The sequence below is a fragment of the Amblyraja radiata genome, chromosome 31 (genome assembly GCF_010909765.2).
Source record: "Amblyraja radiata isolate CabotCenter1 chromosome 31, sAmbRad1.1.pri, whole genome shotgun sequence".
In the NCBI taxonomy this organism is placed as follows: Eukaryota; Metazoa; Chordata; class Chondrichthyes; order Rajiformes; family Rajidae; genus Amblyraja; species Amblyraja radiata.
The window spans coordinates 25,455,436-25,475,727 of record NC_045986.1 but is presented as its reverse complement, the minus strand read 5'-3'; the positions used below and the strand labels follow the sequence as shown (position 1 = coordinate 25,475,727).

General features: G+C 46.8%; 1 protein-coding gene across 1 annotated transcript; it reads left to right on the top strand.

Annotated features, from left to right (window-relative positions):
- Positions 1-951: 951 nt before the first annotated feature.
- On the top strand, positions 952-14,168 carry LOC116990470 (proteasome subunit beta type-7-like). The gene is made up of 8 exons (XM_033048184.1): positions 952-1,066; positions 2,918-3,011; positions 3,654-3,751; positions 5,177-5,317; positions 6,378-6,493; positions 9,166-9,224; positions 11,478-11,629; positions 12,831-14,168. The coding sequence occupies exons 1-8, from the start codon at positions 1,002-1,004 to the stop codon at positions 12,940-12,942; spliced, it is 837 nt and encodes a 278-aa protein (XP_032904075.1). The 5' UTR covers positions 952-1,001; the 3' UTR covers positions 12,943-14,168.
- Positions 14,169-20,292: the final 6,124 nt, after the last annotated feature.

Genomic DNA, 20,292 nt, shown 5'->3' with positions numbered 1-20,292 from the left:
CTCTCGCACGACCGTGGACCTGTTTCCTGAGTGTGCTTTGCACTGAGATCTTGTTTTTCAAAGTCTTCTTCCATTTCATTGTCTTGTGTAACGTACGTATGATTTCTATCACATATATGTTTTGTGTGTTGCCTTTGTGCCTGTGGTGCTGCTGTAAACAAGATTGTCATTCTACCTGCACCTCACTGTACTTTTGCACAAAGCAATACACTCGACAGCATGACGGTGGTCAGGGGTTTGAAAGAGAGCTCTGACTGATGCAACCAGCTAATTTGCCAGTGTGTGAGGTTGCACCATTCACGGACACACAAGGTTATCCAGGGACTGAGCGGCTGGGCTTGTACACTCTGGAATTTAGAAGGATGAGAGGGAATCTTATTGAAACATATAAGATTATTAAGGGTTTGGACGCGCTAGATGCAGGAAACATGTTCCCGATGTTGGGGGAGTCCAGCACCAGGGGCCACAGTTTAAGAATAAGAGGTAAGCCATTTAGAACGGAGATGAGGAAACACTTTTTCACACAGAGGGCTGTGAATCTGTGGAATTCTCTGCCTCAGAAGGCAGTGGAGGCCAATTCTCTGGATGCTTTCAAGAGAGAGTTAGATAGAGCTCTTAAAGATAGCCGAGTCAGGGGATATGGGGAGAAGGCAGGAACGGGGTACTGATTGTAGATGATCAGCCATGATCACTGTGAATGGCGGTGCTGGCTCGAAGGGCCGAATTGGCCTACTCCTGCAACTATTGTCTATTGTCTATTGACCAGATTCACCAATGTACTGATGCACTGATACACAGTGGTGAACTCTCTCACTGTTCATCCCATGTCCTGGTCAGTGATGGGCTGGTTTGGAAAGAAGTGATTAGATTCACAACAGCCTGAGCTCTGACTGCTGTGCAATCTGAAAGTAATCTCATGCAAGTCTGTTTGTTCCAATCACAAGAGGTGGTGTTTAATGATGTGAAAGTGAAAGTGTTAGAAGTGAGTTGTTCAGATCAACATGAAGAAGGGCAGCAAACTCCTGAGCACCCCCGCTGGGGGGTTCAGCTTCGAGAACTGTGGCAGGTGAGGAGATGGGCTGGAGTGGGGGGGGGGAGTGGGGGAGGAACTGGTTTGGGAAGTGAACGGATTCTTGAATGAAGCACAAAATGAAAGAAGTGGTGGTGAGACTGCTGGCTGTCTGATGCCTGGACTTTCATTCCTTTGCCCCAACCCTTACCCCCCCGATCAGTCCCAGACCGACTGATAGCAGCAAGGGGCAGGGTGCCCTGTGCCCAGACAGAGTGGGCTTCAGATGAGGGAACCGTGGCCTGCTATGTTGGACATTTCAAACAGAGGTTCACATAAAACTGAAACTGAAAGCAAGCCAGTTCTGCACCAGTGGCCGACTCAGTTTTAAGTTCTGTTCAGACTTGTATGAATCTCTCTCTCTCTCTCAACAAACCCTCTCTGAAATACTCTACAGAAAGCATTTACTTCTTGGGCCCCATTTTGCACGATAATTGAGCCCCTCTCCTGCCTCCCCTCCCCTCCACACCCCTCCCATCCCCACACCTCTTATGTATTTTTTCTCGCCTTTCACCTCGCTTCCCCTGTCTTCCTCCATTTTCCCGCCTCCACCACCCTTCACTCTCACCTCCATCTGTAGACTGACATGGGGCCCAGCACCCTTCCTTTCCTGACCTCACCTCTTTGGTTTATCGCCTTGGTTCGATTCTATGCCCTCGATTGTCCACTGCTTATTTAATAATTGATTGATTGGAAGATGTAGCATGCAGACAGGCCCTTCGGCCCATCGAGTTCATGCCGACCATCCATCATCCGTTCACACTATCTCTGTGCTACCCCACTTTCGCATCCACTCCCTACACACACACACACACACACACACAAGAGAATTTCCAGAGGCCAATTAAGCTACAAATCCGCATGTCTTTGGGATGTGGGAGGAATCTGGAGCATCCGGAGGAAACCCACGTGATCACAGGGAGAACGTGCAAACTCCACACAGACAGCACCCGAGGTCAGGATCAAACCTGGGTCGCTGGTGCTGAGAGGCAGCAGCTCTACCAGCTGTGCCATTGTGGTGAGGATAGATTTGAAGGTGGGGTGGGATATAAGTCATATCTTGATCTTGTTGTTTCATTACTTGCCCCCCCCCCTCACCTCAACATATTCCCCCATGATGCCTATGTCCCACAAAGTATCAGCATGAAAGACTATGAGCAGTATCTCACCAATTAAATGTTCGAAAATTAAGTCCTGGAGTAACTCAGCGGGTCAGGCAGCATCTCTGGAGAAGGTGACGTTTCGGGTCAGGAGTTATTCCAGTACTTTGTGTCTTTTTTTGTAAGAAGGGCACCGGCCCAAAACATTGTCAATCTATGTTCTCAAAAGATGCTGCCTGACCTGCTGAGTTACTCCAGCAATTTCTGCCTTTGTTTTGTAAACCAGCATCTGCAGTTCCTTGTGTCTCGATTCTCTAGTCTGACCCTCGTACCTCAGTCTAAAGACACAGCCCAACCTGCTCAATCTCTCAGCAATATCTCAAGTGCTCAATATTTCAAAGGCGGCACAGATGAGCAGCGGTAAAGTTGCAGCCTCTCAGCGTCAAAGACCCGTGTTCGACCCTGACTATGGGTGCTTGCCCGAATGGAGTTTGTATGTTCTCCCCGTAACCTGCGTGGGTTTTCTCTGGGTGCTCCGGTTTCCTTCTACACTCCAAAGACGTGCAGGTTTGGCTTCGGTAAAAAATTGTGAATTGTCCCCAGTGTGTGTAGGATCGTGTTAATGCGCGGGGATCGCTGGTCGGCGCGGACTCGATGGTCCGAATGGCCTGTCTCCGCACTGTATCTCGAAACTAAACTCTCCGCTACTCACTCCCTGTATTTGATTAAAACCCTTTGTGTGTTTCAGGAACACGGCATTGGAGGAGGATCTGCAGCAAGGGGGTCTCAAAGCTCCAAAGCCAAACAAGACAGGGACCACCATCGCTGGTGTCATCTTCAAAGTAGGTGTCCAGCAAATCCCGGCCATCACCAACTCTCCCAGGGTGGTCTGGAATATCCAGGGATTATCGTCAGATCCGCAGATGGCAGGGTGCTGTGGTGACCAACATTAACACCGCTAGGCCTAACAATCCAGTAACACAACTTCAAATCCCATCCTGGCAGCTGTGAAATGTATTTATTTTTTGGTTTAGTTTAGTTTATTATTGTCACGTCCAGTAAAAAACTTTTTGTTGCATAATATCCAGTCAGTGAAAAAGACCATCCGTGATTGCAATAAAGATGTCCACAGTGTACAGATACAACAAGTTAGCTCAATATTACCAGCTCAAGGGCATAGAGGGATGGGGAATAAATGTCCGAATGTCAAAAACAAAAGAAAAAAAACATTGTCCAATTTTTTCTCAATTCTTTCACCTTGTGTAAATCTGAGGCTGTGATGAACATAGATGGCTATTTTGGCAGACATGGACCCTGGGCTTGCTCCAGGCAGTTGGGTAGGGTGTATGGAGGGGAAATTGGCAACATCACAGACTCGTCCTGACGTCTCGACCCGAAACGTCACCTATTCCTTTTCTCCGGAGACGCTGCCTGACCCGTCAAGTTACTCCAGCTTTTTGTGTCCATCTTCCTGTCTTGTGTAGGACGGAGTGATTTTGGGATCTGATACCCGGGCCACAAATGACATGGTCGTGGCTGACAAGAACTGCATCAAGATTCATCACATCGCTCCAAACATTTAGTAAGTCTTGTTCCTTGGGATTTCCAGGATCTAAGTAATGTCAAATCACTCCCTCTAACAGTCGGACTGTTGTATGACCTCTCCTCTTCGCCTCCTCTGTCCCAGATAAAGCAGCCCTTACAAAATTCCTCATCGCTAGGATTCTCCAGTTCTTTCAAGATATCTTCATGAACTTTCATCAAACTTTCTCCAATGCAATCACACACTTCCAGAGACCTGGAGAACAGAACTACAGACATTATTCCACATCAGCAGCGTTGCACACAGTGCCCACATAACCTCATGCCCATTTTTATTCTCTGCCTCAACTAATAATGAAGAGCATCCTAGCTGCTGCTCTTAGCATTTATCGACCTGTTCCTTCCACACTGAGGATGTGTTGAGGTACATTCCCTCTATTCCTCCACATTTCTCCAAGTATCGGACATGCCTTGCCCTGTTTCACTTCCTAAAACACAATTCATCTGGATTACATTGTATTTCCTGCTCAACTAGCTCAACAACACAGGAACAGGCCCCTCTGCAAACAATGTCTGTGCCAAATATGATGCCAAGTTAAACTAGTCACCTCTGCCTGTATGTGATCCTTATGAAACTCCAGTGGTGAAGTCCTCTATGAACAAATATACCCCAGCTTCCAGCCAGAGCCAGCCTTGGATCAGGTTTGCCACTCTACTTTGGATCCCATAAGTAGACCCAGTCTGCCATGTGGTGTCCTGCCAATGGCCTTGCTAAAGCCCATCAACCTCACTGCCCTCAGTGACCCCCCTTCTCACCTCCTCATATTCATCAATCATGTCAGGCAGGCACAACCGTTCATCGAGTCATAGAGTCATTCAGGCCCTTTGGCCCAACTTGCCCCTGCCAGACAAGATGCCCCCATCTACACTAACCCACCTGCCCATGTTCGGCCCATATCCCAATAAACCTCTCCTTAGGAAATGCCTCCTGATTATCCTCAACTGAACAGTCAATTAAAATTGCAGTTTTATACCGCACGTCAGTATTGTTCCAACCACTTGCCCATCGATAAAGTTAACCAGAATTGTTATTATGCCATATTTGTACATATGACAATAAACTGAAGCTCTCATTCCCCCTCACACTCTTTGTGACATTAACCCGCTCTCTCCCTGTAATGTCCACTCCCTCGCTGCCCCCCCTCTCTCTCTCTCTCTCTCTTTCTCTCTTTCTCTTTCTCTCTCTCTATCTCTCACACTCCCTGATTTTTTCTCCCCCCTCCCTGACGCCCACTCATTCTCTCCATCCCTGACGCCCACCTCCTCTCTCTCTCTCTCTGATGTCCACTCTCTCTGATGTCCACTCTCTCTGATGTCCACTCTCTCTGATGTCCACCTCCTCCACCCCCCCCTCTCCCTCTCTGTCTGTGTCTGTAATGTCCACCCCCTGCCTCTGTGTCCCCAGTTGCTGTGGAGCAGGAGTGGCCGCAGACGCTGAAGTGACCATGCAGTTGATCGCGTCCAACATCCAACTCCACAGCCTGTCGACCGGGCGCCAGGCTCGGGTGGCGACTGTCAACCGGATGCTGAAGCAGATGCTGTTCAGGTGTGAGAGCGAGTTGCCTTGGGTCATCGGTTAGCTGTGAGGCCCCATGTTCAGTCGGGTTCAAGTGTGTCGTTACTTGGGCCTGGGGGATGTGTGGAGGGGGGGAGAGGTTAGAGCCTCTCAGCAACATTGCCCTGATCTCATTTGGCGAGGTTGAATTGAGTTTAGTTGAGGATACTTCATCGTCAAGTGTACCGAGGTACAGTGAAAAGCTTTTGTTGCGTGCTAACCAGTCAGCGGAAGGACAATACATGATTACAATCGAGCCGCCCACAGTGTACAGATACATGATAAAGGAAATAATATGGATAACATTTAGTGCAAGATAAAGCAAAGTCCGATCAACGATAGTCCAAGGGTCCAAATGAGATAGATAACAGCTCAACTCTGCTCTCTGTTCAAGAAGGAACTGCAGATGCTGGAAAATCGAAGGTAGACAAAAGTGGTGGAGAATATTGCCTATTTCCTTCGCTACATAGATGCTGCTGCACCCGCTGAGTTTCTCCACCACTTTTGTCTACCTCAGATTAAGTACAACATGTATAAATTAAATTAAATTAAATTTCTTTATTTATATAGCACATTTTTAATCAACTTGCATTGACCCCAAAGTGCTTCACATAATTACATTCACACACACAGGCAAAGGTGGGTGAAGTGTCTTGCCCAAGGACACACACAGGCAAAGGTGGGTGAAGTGTCTTGCCCAAGGACACAACGACAGTATGCACTCCAAGCGGGATTCGAACCAGCTACCTTCCGGTTGCCAGCCGAACACTTAGCCCATTGTGCCATCTGTCGTCCGTCGTCCATCTGTCATCCATAGAACTAGTTTACTGGGACCATGTACAAGAGTCGCCAGGTTTTGCCACCATTTTCGCAGCCGGTTTTAGCATCAGCATCTATGTTGCTGCACCTGCCGAGTTTCTCCAGCACTTTTGTCTACCAACTCTGCCCTCTAGTTGTAGGTAGGATTCCTCCTGTGGGTAGTGCCCAGGGTGGGGGTGGGGAGATGGACAGAGCAGGTTGAAGTGTAACATCACGCTGTCTGTCCGCGCAGGTACCAGGGTCGCATTGGAGTGTCGGTGATTATCGGCGGAGTGGACTGCACGGGACCACACCTGTACTCGGTGCATCCTCATGGTTTTGCGGAAGCTCTGCCCTTTGCCGCTGATGGTAAGGACCAGTCAACACTCTGTCTACAGAGTGAACACACAGTGGTCGAGCAGGAATGTGCAGCAAGGAACTGCAGTTGTTGCCTTAAACCAAATATAGGCACAAAAGGCTGGAGTAACTCAGCAGGACAGGCAGCATCTTTGGAGAGAAGGAATGGGCGACGTTTTGGGTCGAAACCCTTCTTCAGACTCGTTGAGGATAAGGGAATTGAGAGATATAGACGATGATGTAGAGAGATAAAGAACAATGAATGAAAGATATGCAAAAAAGTAATGATGATAAATGAAACGGGCTGTTTGTTGTGTGAAAATGAGAAGCTGGTGCAACTTGGGTAGGGGAGGGATTGAGAGAGAGGGAATGCCGGGGTTACTTGAAGTTAGAGAAATCAATATTCATACCACTGGGCTTAAGCTGCCCAAGCGATATTTAGACGCTGTTCCTCCAATTTGCGTTTAGCCTCACTCGGACAATGAAGGAGACCTAGGACAATAAGGTCAGTGTGGGAATGGGAAGGAGAATTAAAGTGTTTAATAATAATAATGGATGGGATTTATATAGCGCCTTTCTAATACTCAAGGCGCTTTACATCGCATTATTCATTCACTCCTCAGTCACACTCGGTGGTGGTAAGCTACTTCTGTAGCCACAGCTGCCCTGGGGCAGACTGACGGAAGCGTGGCTGCCAATCTGCGCCTACGGCCCCTCCGACCACCACCAATCACTCACACACATTCACACACATTCACACACAGGCAAAGGTGGGTGAAGTGTCTTGCCCAAGGACACAACGACAGTATGCACTCCAAGCGGGATTCGAACCGGCTACCTTCCGGTTGCCAGCCGGACACTTAGCCCATTGTGCCATCTGTCGTCCCGACAGATTAGTAACCGGGAGATCAGGTAGGTCCAGGCGGACTGACCGAAGGTGTTCAGTGAAACAATCGCCAAGTCTACGTTTGGTCTCGCCGATATATAAGAGTCCACATCTTGAACAACGGACACAGTAGATGAGGTTGGAGGAGGTGCAAGTGAACATCTGCCCAACCTGAAAGGACTGTCGTGGTCTCTGGACAGAATCGAGGGAGGAGGTATAGGGGCAGGTGTTGCATCTTCTGCGGTTGCAGGGGAAGGTACCTGGGGGGGGTGGGTTTGGGTGGGAAGGGATGAGTTAACCAGGGAGTTGTGGAGGGAACGGTCTCTGCTGTAGGTGGAAAGGGATGGAGATGGGAAGATGCGACTAGTGTTGGGATCCCGTTGGAGGTGGCAAACATGTCGGAGGATTATGTGTTGATGGGGTGAAGGGTAAGGACTGCGGGGAATATCTGATAGACTGCAAATACAAGGGAACCAGGCCAATACATTGACCAGTGTGGGTACGTTGACAGGTCTGGCATGACCAGGGTCACTCACTGTGCCCACCTCATGCATGGGCACTGGGTACCAGAGGGTGCCCATCACCCCATGATTGCAGCCTGTGATCACTTCAGGGGGGGGAAGGGGGATAACATCACAGGCCATTCAGCCCTCGTTCCAGGAGATCACGGCTGATCCTTTAGCTCAGCCCAACTATCCTACATTAATTTCCTGCACCCTGTCTCCCTTAATATCTAAAGCAGACCCGTGATCTCTACGTGGAATACGCTCGATGACAGTCTCCAAGCCCTCATCACAATCGAGATCAATGATTTGAAAGAGAAAGTCAGAGAATCGTGGAATGATACAGTGCAGTACGGGCTCTTTCAGCCCACCTTGCCCTCACTGACTGTGACCCCAATCTATACCAGGGCAGCACGCTGGTAGAGTCACTGCATTACAGCACCAAAGACCCGGGTTCGATCCTGACTCTGGGTGCTGTCTATACGAAGTTCGCTCATTTCCCCTGTGGTCGCGTGGGTTTTTCCAGTTTCCTCCCACACTATGAAGACGTCCAGCACAGGTGTGTAGGCTAATTGGCTTTGGTAAAATTATAAATTGTCCCTAGTGCATAGGGTAGTGCTAGTGTATGGGGTGATCGCTGGTCAGCAGGGACTCAGTGGGCCGAAGGGCCTGCTTCCGCACTGTATCTCTAAAGTCTAAAACCGATCCCATTTGCCCTTAGTGGACCGATATCCTAACCGCATAACCTGTCTATGTACCTGTCCAAACACCACCTAAACCTTGTTGTATCGGCCTCCACCCTCTCTTCTGACTCATTCCAGATGCTCTCCACCTCTCCATACCCCTCGGACCTCCTGTGCCCACTCGTTCTGGATTTACCAACCCTGGGAAAAGTATTCTCACTCTCTATCCCATCTAAACCCCTCATAATGTAGCGAATGCTAAATTCTTCAAAGCCCCTCACTTACACTGACCCTGTTTTTCTCCGCGATTTCCAGTTTTGCTATTTCTTCCATGAAGATATCTGCTTAGTTTTCTGCCATATTCTTATTCCCCAGTATAAATTCTCCTGTCTCCGTCTTCACATTAACATTTGCTAGTTTCTTCCATTTACATATTGACGGGCAATGTGTTTCACCTTTCTACATACTCGCTGCAAATCTACAGTCAATCCACTCATTGCTATCATGGCAATATTGACAGTCCGTGGACACTGTTGTTGGAGAACCCAGTGCTAGGAGTTGTGGTCTTTCACTGGGATGATAACCAGTGCCTGCTTGCTCTGTCTGCTACAGGTTCTGGAGCAGCTGCTGCCATAGCTACATTGGAGGATCAGTTCAAGCCAAACATGGAGGTAAGAGAGGATCACAGTGGCCAATGCAACATCTCCAGCCCTGACCTCCCCAGACCCAACAATGGATTCTGATTAGGAAACCCACTCCAACCAACGGGACTGATGCGTGATAATGCTGAGAACTATGTTCTGCATTCTGTATCTTGCCCTTTGCACTACCTATTGTACTTGATCGTATTTACGTATATTATATCTGATTTGAATGGATAGCTTGCAAACTGAAGCTTATCACAGCACCTCGGTACATGTGGAAATAACAAATCTAACTTAAACATAGAAAATAGGTGCAGGAGTAGGCCATTTGGCCCTTCGAGCCTGCACCGCCATTCAATATGATCATGGCTGATCATCCAACTCAGTATCCTGTACCTGCCTTCTCGCCATACCCCCTGATCCCTTTAGCCACAAGGGCCACATCTGACTCCCTCTTAAATATAGCCAATGAACTGGCCTCAACTACCTTCTGTGGCAGAGAATTCCAGAGATTCACCACTCTCTGTGTGAAAAATGTTTTTCTCATCTCGGTCCTAAAAGATTTCCCCCTTATCCTTAAACTGTGACCCCTTGTTCTGGACTTCCCCAACATATAACCATATAACAATTACAGCACGGAAACAGGCCGTCTCGACCCTTCTAGTCCGTGCCGAACACGTATTCTCCCCTAGTCCCATATACCTGCGCTCAGACCATAACCCTCCATTCCTTTCCCGTCCATATAACTATCCAATTTATTTTTAAATGATAAAAACGAACCTGCCTCCACCACCTTCACTGGAAGCTCATTCCACACAGCTACCACTCTCTGAGTAAAGAAGTTCCCCCTCATGTTACCCCTAAACTTCTGTCCCTTAATTCTCAAGTCATGTCCCCTTGTTTGAATCTTCCCTACTCTCAGTGGGAAAAGCTTATCCACGTCAACTCTGTCTATCCCTCTCATCATTTTAAAGACCTCTATCAAGTCCCCCCTTAACCTTCTACGCTCCAAAGAATAAAGCTCTAACTTGTTCAACCTTTCTCTGTAACTTAGTTGCTGAAACCCAGGCAACATTCTAGTAAATCTCCTCTGTACTCTCTCTATTTTGTTGACATCCTTCCTATAATTAGGCGACCAAAATTGTACACCATACTCCAGAATTGGCCTCACCAATGCCTAGTACAATTTTAACATTACATCCCAACTTCTATACTCAATGCTCTGATTTATAAAGGCCAGCACACCAAAAGCTTTCTTTACCACCCTATCTACATGAGATTCCACTTTCAGGGAACTGTGCACATCGGGAACAATCTTCCTGCATCTAGCCTGTCCAACCCCTTAAGACCACGAACCTATAGCAACGGGATATTATATCCATTTTACATTTGTTTCCCTTCAGTTGAACAAAGCGACCCATCATCCCTTTGTTAAACAGCTTTCCCAACCCTTGGAGAATCTAAATCTTTCCCATTACTATCAGAGATGTAGATAGTTTGTGGTCTTTGCTATCGTGAACAGCAAAGCACGTCTGAGGTCCCTTCCCTCCCAGTTCCCACAACCTAAATCATGCCATTCGCCCAAATCTCCTTTTCTTTACTCAAACCATCTGTTGTTATAATGTGTTGGGCTAATCCTTGGTTTACTCTGGTTCTGCGTCACTGCGACCAGGGATCTGATTATTGCAGGTGGACAAAAGTGCTGGAGAAACTCAGCGGGTGCAGCAGCATCTATGGAGCGAAGGAAATAGGCAACGTTTCGGCCCGAAACCCAAAGGGTTTCGGCCCGAAACGTTACCTATTTCCTTTGGGTTTCGGGCTGAAACGTTGCCTATTTCCTTCGCTCCATAGATGCTGCTGCACCCGCTGAGTTTCTCCAGCACTGTTGTCTCCCTTCGATTTTCCAGCATCTGCAGTTCCTTCTTAAACAGATCTGATGATTGCATTCCTGAGCACTGGGCCACCAGTCCTGAGTACCAAATTATTCCAGTCTTAACCCCTGGTTTATTCTAACCCTGAGCACTGGGTCCCTCCAGCACTGGGTGACTTCAACACTGGTCCACTCCAGCTGTCGGTCCCTCCAGTACCTGGGCACATGAGGGTTATTCCATCAATGTACTTTGGGTTATTATTCACCGAATCCATTGGTCACGGCTGCTTTGGTTCGGGTGCCTCCAGCTCCTAGGCCCTGGGTCTGTCCCACCCTTGGTGTGTGTGTGTTAAACCTGCCCTAACCCCATGTACACCATGGAAGCTAAGAGGCCACCGTCTCACCTGCAGGAAGAAGCTGCCAAGCAGATGGTGAAAGACGCCATCATGGCCGGGATATTCTGCGATCTCGGCTCCGGGAGCAACGTTGACCTCTGCGTCATCACCAAAAACAAGGTTACGTTTCTCAGAGGATTCGATTGCCCCAACGCAAAGGGGGAGAAGTAAGTACCCAAACACCCCGGGGTCATTCAGCAGAAGCCAGGGAACATCTGGGGAATCTCTGGGCACAGCTGGAAGGGCAGAGTTGGAAGAACAAGGAGGGCTTGGAGGAATGCTGCCAACCCTGGCCACTGGGCAAGGGAGGACGAAGGGAGGGGGGGAGTTCTGTTGGGAAAGACTGGGGAGTCAACCTGCAGCATGTGCGTGGACGGGAATGTCCAACACTGGGACTGAAACCATTAACATTCTGAAAGGAGAAGTTTGGAGAGAAAATGTTCCTGTTGGCTGGATGGTGAACCATTGTAAGGGAAGGAGGCGGAGAGTTCCATACACAGGGAGCCATTGTCTGCACGTACTGCCTCAGGTGCAGGAGAAGCAGATCGAACTGTGCTCTTCCAAATGGCATTGGATGAATGTTTGTAGGGATGGGAGTTCTGAAAGATGAAGGGGAAAGGACCGAAACGTCATCCTATGTATCCTCAATGGGCCAAATGGGATGTAATGCTGAGTCTTGAGAAGGCATTGGTCAGGCCACGTTTGGAGTACTGTCAGCAGCTTTGGGCCCCATTTCTGAGGAAGATGTGCCGGCATCAGAGAGGATCACGAGGAGGTTGACGAGAATGATCCTGGGGTTGACTGGGTTAATGTATGATGACCGTTTGATGGCACTGGACCTCTACTCACTGAAGTTTAGAAGGATGAGGGATTGAGTTTAGAAAGATGACCTCATGGAATCTTACCGAATTGTGGAAGGCCTGGGGAGAGTGGATGTGGAGTGGATGTTTCCGCTAGTGGGAGAGACTAGGGCCAGAGGCCACAGCCTCAGAATAAAAGGGCGAATCTTTAGAAGGGAAATGAGAAGGAATTTCTTTACTCAGAGGGTGGTGAATCTATGGAATTCACTGCCACAGACGGCAGTGGAGGCCGCCATTGGGTGTTTTTAAGGTGGAGTTTGTCAGATACTTGATTGGTATAAAGTACATGTACATGTTGTGGGGGAAAGGCAGGAGAATGGGGTTGAGAGGGAAAGATGAATCAGCTGTGATTGAATGGCAGAGTAGACTCGATGGGCCAAATGGCCTGCTCCTCCTATAGCTTATGGCCTCCTTCTTCCGTCGGTGTCAGTCTGAACCCCACCCTCATGCTGTGACTTCCATCCCCACCAATGTCTATTGATCTCATTCATTGCCATTGTTTCCACAGGAAGGGGATGTACCGTTACAAGCAGGGCACCACAGCCGTGTTGTCTGAGTCCGTGACTCCGCTGCAGCTTGAGCTGATGGAGGAGGTTGTGCAGAGGATGGACACTGAGTAACGAGCCACGTCCCGTCGCTCTCCACAAGGGGGCAGCAACAACATGCCACCGCCGCTGGGAATGGACGCATTTTACAGTATATTTTCCTCAGCTTTTCTCACACGATCACAAACCAATCAATTGTATCCCCTTCACTTAATGTAGACACAAAATGCTGGAGTAAGTCAGCGGGTCAGGCCGCATCTCTGGATAAAAGGAATAGGTGACGTTTTGGGTCGAAACCCTTCTTCAGACTTCACTTTCTGCGTTTACCCCAATCGCACTGAGTGAAGAATGGTCTAAAGAAGGGATTCAAACCAAAACGTCACCTTTTCCTTTTCTCCAGCAATACTGCCTGGAGCTGCGCCAGGATTTTGTGTCTATCTTCGATGTAAACCAGCGTCTGCAGTTCCTTCCTAAGCATTGAGTGATGTGTTTGGTGTCGTTTTTACAAGGGCGGGCCAATATTATGGATTCGGCAAGTCCAGGCTTCCACCCCAATGGGCTGATCCTGCCTGTTCCCACTCCCTGGGTCATGTCCTCTCATGCGGCCAACACCAGGCCTCATTCTTGACCGCTCTTGGGGTCCCTTGCTGACCTCTTGACCAATACCAGCACGTTGGCCTCCCCTTGGGTAATGTTGGGACATTCGGTCTACATCTTGGCCAATCCCAAGGTCTCCGGCCATCTTCTCAACCAATCCTGGGATCTTTTGATCTCCCATCAGCCAATCCCAAGGTCTCTGGCCACTTTCTCAGCCAATCCTGGGACCTTTTGGTCTCCCACCAGCCAGTCCCAGAACTTTGGCCACTTTCTCGGCCAATGGCGGGACCTTTGGTCTCCCTTGAGACCAATCACACAATCTCTGGTCACCGACTCGGCCTATATCACATCTCCAACATTCAGCATAGCTGCTCCAGGAGTCCCCAACCTCTGTCCCAGGTTTTCTGTCCAACCACCCAGACCAGACAAGCCACCTCTACCAAGGATTCCAGGAATCAAACCCGCCCTGACCCTGGATTGCGTAATTTGCGTGGCAAGGACACATAAGTGGGACAGGGCCTTAATGAGCTGGGAGGAACATTGAACAATAAACAGCCAATACTGAGGAGAAACACTGACAGACATGATTTAATGGCATGGTTTAAATGCTTTGAAAGAAGAAGAAAAATGTTTGTGTATTTTAAGCAGTTTCCGCTGAATAATTTTTTACAAATTACAATACTTCATAAAACTAATTTTACTTTTCCATAGTTTTATTTGTTTCGTTTAAAACTGAACCGCGGTGATCTGAAGTTCATCTCAACACTTTGGCAGGATCATGTTCGGAAAAAAACATCTCCAAAATAAAGCGTTGATGTGGAAGCTAATCTCTGCCTTGTTTACATCAAGGAGGGGGTGGAGAGTGAGCAGAAAACATACATTTTATTGATAAATTGAAGGACGGGTTTAACAATCTGAGATGCCTCATGACTCTTTAATAAGTGGTGATTTGTTATATATTTACATACTTTCCAACAGCGTTGGGAGTGTATTAAAAATAACCGGGGGAAAAGAAAGATTGGTTCATTGTCAAGGCAGGCTCGTTCACACACAGTACTTCCAGAAGCAGTCCGAGAAGTTGTTGCGTTTTTTGTTTGGTTTCCTGCTCTTTCCGGTGAAGAGATCGTCAGCTGCTGCTTCTGCGTTCCTTCCATACAGAATCTGTCGAGGGAACAGAATGGAACCAGTTCAAAAAATCTTCCACAACGTGCATTTCTCCAGCCTCTATATACTTCCATTTCCCACCCCATAATCTCACATCCTTAGGGATGCCTGCCCCAGCTACGCACTGCCATCCACTCCTGTCTGGCGATTTGATTACAGATTGCTTTGGTTTTTACAAAGCAATTACAATTTTGTTGTCTGCTTACTTTAAGAAACCAACCCTGACAGGGTAACAGAGAGGAGAGGGGTGGGGGCAGGAGAGGGTTAACAGAGAGGAGAGGAGGCAAGGTGAGGGTGATGGAACACAAAGGGACAGGCAGCAGGTCAGGGGCTGTGTTCTCACCTCTCCCAGGTTCCTGGGGCTGATGTCGCTGATTTCCCTCAGACCTGTGGACAAGGAAGGAACATCTAGTTCAGCTCCTGAATCCAGTGGAAATACCGACGCAATAAGACATGAAGATGATCCCGAGGTGTCGCGATGGAATATCCATGCAGAGAGCCGGGCAACAACGAAAATGACACAAAGTGCTGGAGGAACCCAGTGGGCCAGGCAGCATCTCTGGTGAACATGGATAGGTGATATATCGCAAAGGGTCAAAGGCCGGACATTTCAGTGATGTTCCCCCTTGACCTTCATGGCATCTCCAGCATCTTCTATTCCTATTTTCTAGTTCACAATACAATTTGTGGGTAGAGGAAATCCCCTCCGCACTGTTCCATCAAACACTCCCAGTGCAGGCACTGAGTGTGCTATAGTCATAGTACAACTGTGTCTCTGTGCTGCCCCCACCATGTACAAGGGACAGAGCTGGGGCAGACATCTTATCATAGGAGACACAAGGAACTGCAGGTGCTGGAATCATGGGCAAAACGCAAAGTGCTGGAGTAACTCAACGGATCAGGCGGCATCTGTGGAGGAAATGTACAGAGACGTTTTGGTTTGTTGGGCCCTTGAAGAGTCTATAGATGCTGCCTGACCTACTGAGTTCCTCCAGCACTTTGTTTTTTTTTAATCTCTTGAACAGGTTTGCACCGAATGTGTCCACACTGCCTCTAGAGCAGGAGCAGGAGACTTGTTACCTCATTCTGGCTTGAGACAAACCCTGGGGCTGGATTTACCACGCCCCTCGATACTGCTGTTTGCAGTGAGCATCCCAATCACAAGATTCACCAAGATATCAACACTGAGCCCCACCTTCCTTCCCTGGCATTCTACACATCTGACTGTGGGGGCCCTGGCATGTTGGCGCAGTGGTGTAATGATGCACTGGTGTGCTATGTGCAATGATGCAGTGATGCGGTGATGAGGTGCACGGTACCATTCTTGTGTTGTTCAGCAGCCTCCAGCTCCCTGGTGGCATCATCAAGTTTGTCCTTGGCCATCACAGCAGATCTCCAGAGAAGCAAGCTGTTGTCCAAGTCTTGCAATTTGTCCAGATTTATCACCTGATTTTCCTCTCTGGACACTGGAAGCAAATGCCTGAAGTGTTAGGGCACTGGAATATGGAAGAGTGACGTCCATTTGAACCCATCATAACCTCACTCCCCATTGTAATCACATCAAGCCACATCCAACATTTCTACCACAGGCTCCTGTCTGTCACCTGAAAACCTTAACTACTTCACAATAGTATCTCATATTAAGATATTTTTGTTCTTAATATTTCCAAACATCATTCCAGCTCCGTGTTTCAAAAATCCAACTGCACTCAAATTCCTTACTTTAAAGTGTTGGTCGACGCTTCTGTTGAAAATACACTCCCTCACGTTTCTGCACTGATCACAAGACTGTACCCCAGAGAGAGTCAGTGTCTACAGAACTCTACCCAGGAGAGTCAGTGTCTCTGGAATTAGCATCATGGAACCTATGGACTGCAATGAGGTTTTGTATCTGTGCAACCAGACGCAAAGATCCAGCATCTTTTATAACAATCCAACAGCAACTTTCATCTTTACATTTTTAGCAAAGTTAAGTTGCATACAGGTATTTTACGTGTGTGTTATCGAAGGAAATTAAGACAAGAGAGCTGCATATTTATGTGTGGTCTTAGAGGAATAGATACATTCAGCATGGAAACAGGCCATTTGGCCCAACTTGTCTTATAGAAACATATAAAATTATAAAAGGTCTGGACAAGCTAGATGCAGGAAAAATGACCTCAATGTTGGGCGAGTCCAGAACCAGGAGCCACAGTCTTAGAATAAGTCTTTTAAGTCTTAGACCACAGTCTTAGACCTCAGTCATTTAAGACTGAGGTGAGACCCTTCTTCAGAAGAAGGGTTTCGGCCCGAAACTTTGCCTATTTCCTTCGCTCCATTGATGCTGCCGCACCCGCTGAGTTTCTCCAGCATTTTTTGTCTACCTTCTGTTCTGTATTCATGCCTACTATGTTCTGTTGTGCTGAAGCAAAGCAAGAATTTAATTGTTCTATCAGGGACACATGACAATAAACCCTCTTGACTTGACTCTTGAATCAATCACTCTTGAAATTCAACTTTGTACAATCAGATCTCAAGATCAAACATCTGGTTCAAAGTTAGAATAGATCTTAACTCCATCCTTTCTAGGAACCCTATCTTAACACAAAATATTAGATTTATTATTATTAATTCAATTATAAACTCTAGACTGCAACATTGAGATACACAAACTTATACAAGCATAACTATTTCTTATTTATAACTCACCAGAGCAAATACAAAGGAAGGCATGGATTTATATAGCACCACCACAGAATGTCCAATCATACTTTGATAAGGTATTTTGCACAGTTCTAATGTACAACACACAACAATCATTGTGATAAAGACCAGATAGTCTTATTGAATGATGTTAGTCGAAGGATCCTGTTAATCCAAACATCGGGGAGAATTACTGGTTTCTCATCAACTTGGAGGATGGGATCTGAAAGGCCACTTGAAAGACAATAGGACCAATCCAAAGCTTGGATAGAGTGGTTATGGAGAGGATGTTTCCGCTAGTAGGAGAGTCTTAGACCAGAGGTCATAGCCTTTTATTCTAAAAGGACGGAGATGAGGAGGAATTCTTTTAGACAGAGGGTGGTGAATTTGTGGAATTCATTGCCACAGAAGGCTGTGGAGGCCATCAATGGATATTTATAAGGCAGAAATAGATAGATTCTTGATTAGTGCTGCTGTTAGGAGTTATGGGGAGGAGGCAGGAGAATAGGGTTGAGAGGGAAAGATAGAACAGGCATGATTGAATGGCGGAATAGAATTGATGGGCCGATTGGCCCAAGTTTGCTCCTATCACTTATGAATTTATCAACCATACCATATTTTTACAATGAGGTGCCTTAACCTGATGCTTTGGAATTGTGGGTGAATGATGGCCTGTGACGAAAGACTCGGTACATGGTTTTCCTGGACCTCTTCACCCCAATTCTCCCTCCACCAACGCTGCTTACCTGCTCTGTACCTGGAGTCTGCGACGGGTATGGAGAAGACATAGGATCCGCTGAGCAGCAACACGCCAGCCAGAAGCACGGAGGACATGATGGACACGTTGCTGGTGTGGGAGAGAGCACAGTGGTGTGCGCCTTGTCCTAAACATGGTCTTTATATTCCCCGCTGCCTCTTGCCCGTCACAAAATACAGAGCACGATCAATTAATTATCTTCAGGTGGTGACTCCGATCAGCCCTGCTTTGTGACTCGACTTCAAGGATAAAACCAGAAAGCAGATGGGACACAGATTTACTGCCCCTAACAGTTCCAGAGAATAAACATATATAATTTACCTCTCACCGTCAGACCTCAAATTTAAAGAGTCATTTGTCATTCACAAGCAAAGAGTCGTAGATTTATCCCTAAGTGTTTGACATGATATGTGGATATTATTGAATGAATTAAACTTGCTCTCTTCTTAAAAAGATATTGCATTGAAAGTTTTATGAAGAGCCCTCTCCCTCTTAACTCCCATCCCTTACGCTGCACTCTTTCCCTTTCAACTTATTGTTTGCAGTAAGATGTCTCTGTACATGCTCCCAACCTTGCTTCATCTCATGACTTCAGAGTAACTTTTAAAAAACTTTTTATCTTTAGCTAATCCAGCATCTTCCCAACTAGATCCCTGGTCTTTGTCCCAACTGCTTTCTGTGGGGGAATTCTGCACTTTCACCTCGGTCCAGATAAGGAAGTTTAGCTGAATGTGAAATCAAAAGAGAAAATACTGGAGACAAATGGGACGAGCTGAGATGGAGTATCTTGGTCGGCATGGGCAAGTTGAGCCAAAGGTCCTGTTTCCGTGCTCTATGACTCCATCATATCTATCTGATAGAGGTTTTCCCCATTTTCCCCACTCCCTCCACATCCTTGTTGAAAATGTGGAGGTGAGAACTGTTAAACAAGCAAGGTCAAACTCGAAAGTTCCCCCAAATAAATCTCACATGGCTTTTCTGCCTCTCAGTTTTATTCTTCCTGAAAATTAACCTGTGCATCTTCTGAAGAAGCGTCCCAGCCCGAAATCCTGATGCTGCCTGACCCGTTGAGTTCCTCCAGCACTTTGCGCTTCACTCAAGATTTCAGCATCTGCACTTAGAAACATAGAAACATAGAAATTAGGTGCAGGAGTAGGCCATTTGGCCCATTCAATATGATCATGGCTGATCATCCAACTCAGTATCCCGTACCTGCCTTCTCTCCATACCCCCTGATCCCCTTAGCCACAAGGGCCACATCTAACTCCTTCTTAAATATAGCCAATGAACTGGCCTCAACTACCTTCTGTGGCAGAGAATTCCAGAGATTCACCACACTCTGTGTGAAAAATGTTTTTCTCATCTCGGTCCTAAAAAAATTCCCCCTTATCCTTAATTTCCTTGTGTCTCCATTGTATTGTTTTATACTTTTTAATGCTTTTTTTTTTAAATTTTCCTTGCTACTTTTAATAATTTATAAATTTGTACCTTTATTAATTTAATCCATTCAGACACTAATTTTCCAACTCAATACAGACTAGGCAAGAAACTACTGGCTTGTATGACTCAACTCGGCGGTAAACGGAGGCGTGTGTGGCCAGCAATACAGATTAATGCCTCTGAATGTCATTGAATGATATTAATTGTAATACAGTATATCTTTGCCTTAAATAAATTGAAAGTAAAACATAAAACAGGATAAATAGGCAGGACAGCCAAAAGTCAGTAAAGTTGACGTTGGTCTCTGACTTTTATAGCAGGCTGCTTGCATCTGTGTCTAAACACCTCTCGTATTTCCCAATAAAATGTAAAATAGATGTGTCAAGCCACACCTGCGCCAGGAGACCAAAGCAATATTTCTGCTGTATAAGGAGTAATAAAATATGGAGCATTGGTCTAAATAAATAATCTTTGGATGTCATGTTCTGCAATAAAAATGCTAAAATTGAGTCTATAAACGAAATTAAAGAAAACTTGAGGTAAGAGGTAAAAGGAACGCAATGTAACCTTTGGTTGTGCTTTTAAATCAAGGGGCGGACAGCTGGAGCGGATGAATCCACAGTGGTGAATCAGAGGAACAATAAAACTAACCCCGCGTTCTCCACCACAGCTTTTCCATCGCACTTGCCAAGTACTAAGGGTCATCTCATTCCTCGCTGCCCTTGGTTCCTGAAGATATTGTAGTGCCCATAAGGTCATAGTTGCAAAGGCTAGTGTTGTGCAGT

Bases quoted from the DNA above. Each gene is read 5' to 3' on its own strand.
- LOC116990470 (XM_033048184.1), top strand. From the start codon at position 1,002: ATGAAGAAGGGCAGCAAACTCCTGAGCACCCCCGCTGGGGGGTTCAGC. The intron at 3,012-3,653 runs GTAGGTGTCCAG...TGTCTTGTGTAG, and splicing joins TCGCTGGTGTCATCTTCAAA to GACGGAGTGATTTTGGGATC. The intron at 11,630-12,830 runs GTAAGTACCCAA...TTGTTTCCACAG, and splicing joins CCCAACGCAAAGGGGGAGAA to GAAGGGGATGTACCGTTACA.